Here is a 7,852-nt window from a genome sequence, read left to right on the forward strand (position 1 = left end):
GTTTACAAATTTCTATAAGATGTCAATTTCTGTATGCTTATGCATGATTTTAATTTTTGCTTACGCATGCTCACTTAGAAACCATGGTAATAGTAGACATGGACGATCTTTTCTTTAGACTCAAGGCACCATTAGTGAAATTACCACCCCACCACCCGGTATCAACTTCAAACCTTTCAAATTAATGCGTTAACAAAGAAAACATAGGTATATAATGTTCTAACCTGAGTGCTTTCTACTTCATGTAGAGGGTCAATTAGATTATTAGAACCTTGCACTAGGTCGGTGCCTTTGTAGCTTGCATAGCATGATCATATGTGTCTGGCAGTTGGTTGTAATTGGATGAGGCTTATAAAATTACTTTAAATTAAAATACATTTATCACATTTGGCATTGAAACAGGTAAAGGGTTAAAATTCAGAATACAGACTACTACCATTAAGAGATTACTGATTAGTGTCGAACAATATGTAATGAACTCAAATGTTTTCAAGCATTTTCATGATGGTTTGGATCACTCTTAGGCTCTCTCTCAAACTCAGACTTCACATAATCCAGAGCCGTTCCAGAATGATTTTCATATAATGCCCAATTCGGTAATGGAAAATTTTAAGAGAACATGTTTTGGGGAAATGCTCATCTTCGTGGTTTAATTCGCCTATATGTGGTGCCTTGGCTTTGCGCTCATAACTTGGTATATCATGCATCTATGAAGCAGTAGATGAATGCATCTCAATCCAGCCGTACTAACAAGGCATTCCAATCAAGCTTCCACTTCATATGTATGCTAATTTGGTGTGAAACAAACTACTATAACGTAGTCTTCCAATTCACAATCAAATCTTGAAAGCACTGCATACCAGGCTTTGCATATCAATACAAACAAGCAAACATCAGAATATATAAATATAAATATGCATGTGTCAGGTCGATACCAGAATGGCAATGCCTTATTTGACATGCAATAAACAGCAATACAGTTCAATGAGAAACCACAGTATCAAGACATTTCAATTAATTCCCGAGCTCTACAGGCTCAAAGCCTTTTTCAATTGATGCCTTGACTGCATCTAATACTAGCTGCGTTTTCCTACTGATGGTTGGCCACTTCTTCTCAGGTTTCGAGCCCTTCACTTTGATAGTTTCTACCAAACTAGAAAATTCCTTCACCATGAGAGCCTCCTGAGGAAGATCTGTGGTGACAATTTGCTTACTTGGCGGCGGTTCCCATCCTGACACAAGTTCATTGAACCAGCACTCAGAACCCGCAGAAAAATAAGCCTCCTTTTCTTGAAAAGGAACGACAAAATCATGAAGATGTAAAGTTCCCTTCGTCCCAATAGCAGTTATATCCATGGTCAAATGTGACAAGAAAGAGCAGTGAAAGGTGGCTACTTTCCCATCATCCCAGTGTAGAGAAGCACCACAAGATAAAATCACTCCTGCATCATTTAATACTGCTCCATGCAAGGCTATTACTGTTTTAGGCAACTCATAGTCAGCAACCCACAGGATTGACCTTATGCAATACCACCCAGCATCTCCAAGAGCACCATGTGCATCAAGATCTGGCTTGACACGAATGTCATTCTTAAGAAAATCGGGATCAGCAGCAAATGTAAAGATGGTTTGTATCTGCAGATCCAAAACTGATTGTCTTAGAAAGCTAAAATAAAAAAATCTTCAAAAATGAAATTATTTATCAGCAGCTGACATTAATGCCTTAACCCTGATTATTTGCCACCTACATTGAACAGAAACTTTGGCATGGGAGCCACCCATAACCACATTAAATACGCTAGTTCTCACATGCTTACTAAAAATGCATGCAAAACTTCACGAAGCATCAGAAATTTGAAAGTAACTAATTAACTTCAAAAACATGCCCCGTACTTCTTTGATAGACATCAGATGTGCCCTTAACAGTAGGATCTGACCGTTTAACTAATATAAGAAATATTATTGTATGCTAGTGTTTCCAATTGAGACATCCAGAGTTCAAACCAACCAACCCCCCCCCCCCCCCCCCACCCCCACAACCCCAGGCGGTTGTAACTATTGAATTTATCAAAAAACAGCCACATAGAATCACTATTATATTTACCATATCATTTAGACAAATTCATTACAATTTTTTTTTTCTCCTAAACCTTTTTTTTATTTAATCCTATACTCTTACTTGTATTAAACATGATTACTTAAAAGGAGTAATCAGTGAAATGAGCAGCAGAAATCTGGTTAAAACTTCTTATAGACACATTGCATCATCAAGGCGGCCATAAAATTCAATCTCTTGCATTAGAGGACCAGGAACTCATAGAGTCATCTTATCCAACATCTAAACCAATTCTCTGCTACTCTATGTCAGATTTTTCCCTTCTACACAGGATAAAGGTAGAAAACTTTGCAGAAGCCTCAACACCAAAGGTTCAATCATAATATATATTCAAGACTTTTTAAGATAACTAGAAACAAGTTTTCCATCTCATTTAGAATTTCCAAGTTTTAGTTTTACAATTTCATTAGCAGACAAGATTGCCTACAAATTGCACACACACCCATTTTGATGATGGTAAGAGTGGTAGTAGAGTTGGAAGCTATAAAAGAGAACCAAAGCTATGCTCCACACAATGAAGGCCATACATAGCATTAAGTCTCTTCAGGGACATCAGATGCTTTTTGAAACTAATAATCATTAAAGACACCAAGGGGGTGGAATCCAAGTACAAGCCCAGCAAAGCAGAGTCTATCTTGTTCTGTTGCTTGCTTATTCATTAGTAGCATATTCGCACATGCCTGAGCATGTATCAAAGTCTGTTTTCACAGAGAGAGAGAGAGAGGTGGAAATTGCAGTGAAGTCAGTTAAAAGAATGAAGTTAATTCATCTTGGGTCATCTCGCATCTAAGACTTCTTCTAGGAATTTACATATATATAATAAAATAAAAATTTCTTATAGGTATTCATTAGTGTCTTCATAAATATATCTAGCCCCAAAACCCCTGGAGAACCCCATGCATCAAAAAACGAGAAGACCTAAAACTCCCCTTGCAGCGAGAGGAAGCATCCATATGTCCAGTGAATTTATTATGGCAAGCCCACTAACACAAGGTCACAAGCAAGACCTCCAAAATTTCCACACCCTGACACTGCAATACCGCATAATTAACTGCAGAAACCTTAACATCTGAAATTTTATGTTTTTAGAAAAGGGGGGATCGGCAACATAATCTACAATATTCCATACAACTCCTTCATAAATAACAAGCTCTTATTGTTTAGATTCCCTACATTTTAAAATTTTCTGTGCGTTTTAGCGGGGTATACTTCCTGCATACCCACATTCCAAAGAGAAGATGTAATCATTTTTGGTTTTTAATAAAATCAGTCATTCCACTAGCTTGTTGGTAAGGTCCATTTGGGCAACATCAGAACAGTGAGATATGGAAGGTCATCCCTCATTGCTTGATGTGGTGCCTAGGGTGGGAAAGAAATGCTACAAACTTTGAAGAATGTGAGAAGACAACTTTAGATCTGAAATTGAATTTTCTAAGAATTATTGCTTGAATGGTTGTCGGCATTATGATGTTCCTTGTCAAACTTATTAAAGTTAATCGATCATTGTGACTTTAGAGCTTAGTTGTGATGTACATCTAGCATACATCCTGTGTACCTGGTGCATTCTATTATTTTCTAATAAAACATATTACTTATCAAAAAAATAAAATCATTCATTACCTATCACAAAAAAAATAGTAACAAGCTTTCATTGTTGTTGCAATACAATTGTGATTAAATGATTATCAAAATCCTCCATTTTTACCTTTAGCTCCAAGATATTACATTAAAAAGTGCTAGAATGCTTTAGTATACAACGATACAAGCTGATTAGTATTCCGTCATATTTTAGGTTTTCAACAGCTTTGTCACTATAATCTGAGGACAAGGAAGAGGAGCCATCTCTCATGTTACCTATATTAGTACAGTTAGTAGCATAACATCCATTATCATTTGCACTCATTCAATATTTTCACACGCAATTAGTGTTGTTAGCAGACATATGGTTAATCCTGATAAAGAACGTTGACAAGCTGTGAAATAGATCTCTCAATATTTGAGAAGTACTATGACTATTGACTTGGTAAATGAAGAGATTCTAGTGACAGTAAAGCAGTGTTGCTAGATTTGTCAATTCTAACAATGCTGATGATTCGTATGAGAGAAGACAGCTAATAAGAAATACTTTCAAACTTTCTAGTTATGCCATTAGTTAGAAGGTGGCATTACAGTTGACAATTGCTTTGTCTATCATAGATGCAGAGTATATGACAACGACAAAAACATTAAAAGAAGCTATTTGATTAAAATGTTTGATTGGTGATATCAATTTTGTGATTGTTGTATTTTCTTCTAGCCAGGGCTCCAAGCATTCAAATATAAAAGAATTGTTGATGTGACTTAAAAGTTGGAAGGGTACATAGATTACCAAGCACCACACTCGCACCATATCAATGCCCTTTTGTATGTCGATTCACCAATTTAACAAACACCTATATATATATATATATATATATACATATATATATGTGTGTGTGGCCATGCTTTAGTTCTTTTACACACAAATTTTAGTTTCGCATGCCGTAATTAGAGATTCAGGCTAGGAATATCTTGTGATGTGCTAATTGTGGGTGAGAAAGAGCTCTTTGGGAATCTTTGAGCTTTTAGATCTGTCAGAATGTATGTATAACTATCTTAAACTTCTAATAACCGTACTTTATTTCATTGTGAAACTTTCTCCTCTTCCCCACCTATGAATGTGAACATAAGTTAAAGTTTGTACCATATCTCATCCAAAATACCTATGGGGGGTGATGATACCATGGTTTGGCAATTGAATCGTAGTCTTGTCTTTGATTCTTTTTATAAATCATTATTGAAAGCTCCGTTGGTTTTTTTCCCGTAGCAATGCATTTGGAGTGTTAAGGTTCCTAGAAGGGTGTCTTTTTTCTTATGGACAGCTACTAGGGGTGGGATTCTCACACTAGATAACCTTGTTAAGAAGAACTTGCCTCTTATTAATTGGTGTTGCCTATGTCGGTGTGAGGAGGAAACCATGGATCATTTATTACTACCTTTGCAAGTTTGTCCATACCTTGTAGAGTGAAGTCTTCTACTTGTTTGGGGTTCAGTGGGTGATGCCGAAGACAGTAGTCTCTCTACTTTCTACATGGTGGAATTGGTTGGGCATTCATTCTTCCAATGTTTGGAATATGGTACCGGCATGTCTTATGTGGTTAACTTGGAAGGAATGCAATGCCCAAACATTTGAGGACACTAAAAGAACTATGGACCTTTTGAAGTCTTTACTAACTAGGACTTTGTTTGAGTGGTATCATATTTGGGGTTTTATGCATTGTACTTCTTTGCTTGATTTCATTAATTCTGTTAGCTTTTCCCTTTGATCTGTTTGTATCCGCTTTTTTGCAGTGAGTTTACTATCGTAAACTCATTGTACTTTTCTTATCAATAAATTTTTTATTACCTATCCAAAAAAAAAAAAAAAAATTGTATATTCTATTTATCTTCTTTTTCCCCTTTTTTTATTGATAAGTTTATACTGAGTTTTGACCTCATTGTTAATTCAACTTTTCATAAACCTACTATAATTAACTACACTCGAGACATTCATTTAGCAAAAATTCAACAACAACAATAAATAAATAAAAATCAGCACCTAGGGTTTCTTAGAACCAGCAACAAGGATAGAAAACCTAAGAATCAACACCTAAGATTGGGTAGATTCAGCCTTGACGATGGTGTTTGGGCTGCTATTGAGATCAATATGTGGATGGATATGGTTGGCGTTTTGTGGTGGTTTCACAACTTTGGGTGGTGAAAAGAGGGGTTTCGGTCACAGTGTTTGGGTTGTTCAGGGCTAGTTTAGTGGTTCAGGGTTAGGCTCTGAGACCATATTGATGCATCAAAAATTCGACAAGAACAGAAATTAAAAAACAAATCAGTTGCTTGGAATCCGCATCAAGCAAGATAATAAAAATATTGTTTTAAAAAAATAAAAAAATAAAAAAACCTAAGAATCAACGCTTAAGATTGGCCAGAGTTAGCACCAATTCATAGAGAAAAATTCCCTCAATCCTATATTATTAATCAAATTCAACATGTCCCAGAATGTTCCCTTGAAGTAAAACTTCCAGGATTACAACATATAAGGAAAGACTAAATAAAATCAAGGAACAATAGTAGCGACCATCCCCAAGAATTTTTTTTTTTTTTTTATTTCACTCACCTTCCCTCTAGTTTAGAATAAGATACTCACCTCCTCTGAAATGCAAACTATTTAATAAAAAGGTTTTTAAAAATCTCAAAAAAAAAAAAAAAAAATCCTTTTGAGAATACTAAGTGGAGAGTATAATACGAAGTTCAAGATTTTTTAACGCATTTTTTCAGTCATCCAGGTTAATATATTGTTTGCATTTTAAAGAGAGGTGTGTCTTATTCATAACTGCAATTTTCCTGTAAAATTACGCTAACTTTAGAAAAAAAAAATTTCAAAAAAAAAAAATGTAGCACTAATTCATTAACAACAAGCATGAAATCTCTATCATAAACAAAAACAAAGCATGAAATGAATGAAAAGGCATACATACCGATTTGGGCAGACCGAAACGCTGGTTATCAGAGAGGAATTCTTTCATCTTGGCAGTCCGAGGGTTATGCATCCACATGGTCCCGTCCATGAACTGCACCCCATTGGATTCACAAGCCTCGACGATGGCATCGAACTCGACGGCGTTGAGAGCCACAGGCTTCTCCAGCAGCACATGCTTCTTCTTCTGGGCGGCGAGCACGGCCCACCGGACGTGAAGGCTCGTCGGCAAGGGGACATACACGGCGTCCACGTTTGGGTCGTCGAGCACAGCCTCGTAGGACCCGTAGATCTTCGCATCGGAAGGGAAGTTGTTTTCGGCAGCGAATCGAGCGGCCTTCTCGTAGGACCGACTGCCTACGGCGGCCAGTTTCGCGTTCGGCGCGAGTGTGATTGCACGCGACACCTTGCGAGCTATCTCGGCGCAGCCTATGATTCCGAATCGGATAGCAGCGTCGGCCATTTTGGCAGTTTTTTTTTTTTTTTTAGGAGCGGAGAGTGTGGAGGGAGTAGTGTGAGAATGTCTTTTTTGACTGAAGAAGGTAGTGTGAGAATGTCTGATAGTGCCTTATTAGTGGGCATTCATTCATCTCATATTATATTATATTTATACTACTACTCACTGCCTTGTGGTTGGATTTTATGTGCTATTATTGAACACTGGCCTCGTCACAGTGCTCCCACGTGAGATGAGATTCTTTTTTAAAAAATTATATATAAAATTTTTTTTTTATTGGAAGTTAGGGGGTTTATTTGAACCCCTGACCAACAATTGCCACCGCTCTTGGGTTGAGAACATACCAACAAGTGCCACCGCCATTGTCACCGCCACCGCCACCGTCACCGCTCCTGGGTTGAGAACATAGGGTAGTGGAAACTGTAAAGTTTTATAGAAAATTGGGTAATTTTATAACATAGGTAGGTTTTTTATTTTTTATTTTTGACAATTTATTGTTTTAATCTCATTTTTTATTTTTTAGTAATAATAATTAATTAATTAAATAAAGAGTATTTTTTACGGTAAAAAATATAATAACTATATTTTGGAATCTTTTTAATATATAGGGACGATTCTGGAACTCAGAAGTCAGAACCTTATCGCCAATGAAATAAAGGAATGTAGGTAGGACCACCTTAAAATATGGGAAATGCTTGTTGTTACTTCATTCTGTAGTTTATAGGAGATATGT

At 36.6% G+C, this 7,852-nt stretch overlaps 1 protein-coding gene across 1 annotated transcript; it reads right to left on the bottom strand.

Moving 5' to 3' along the window:
- Nucleotides 1-881: 881 nt before the first annotated feature.
- LOC126713550 (uncharacterized oxidoreductase At4g09670) lies at nucleotides 882-7,249 on the bottom strand. The gene is made up of 2 exons (XM_050413307.1): nucleotides 6,664-7,249; nucleotides 882-1,635 (listed from the first exon to the last, which is right to left on the bottom strand). Exons 1-2 carry the CDS (start codon nucleotides 7,123-7,125, stop codon nucleotides 1,015-1,017), a joined length of 1,083 nt encoding a protein of 360 aa, XP_050269264.1. The 5' UTR covers nucleotides 7,126-7,249; the 3' UTR covers nucleotides 882-1,014.
- Between the last annotated feature and the right edge of the window lie 603 nt (nucleotides 7,250-7,852).

This window comes from Quercus robur, chromosome 2 (assembly GCF_932294415.1).
Source record: "Quercus robur chromosome 2, dhQueRobu3.1, whole genome shotgun sequence".
Classification (NCBI taxonomy): domain Eukaryota; kingdom Viridiplantae; phylum Streptophyta; class Magnoliopsida; order Fagales; family Fagaceae; genus Quercus; species Quercus robur.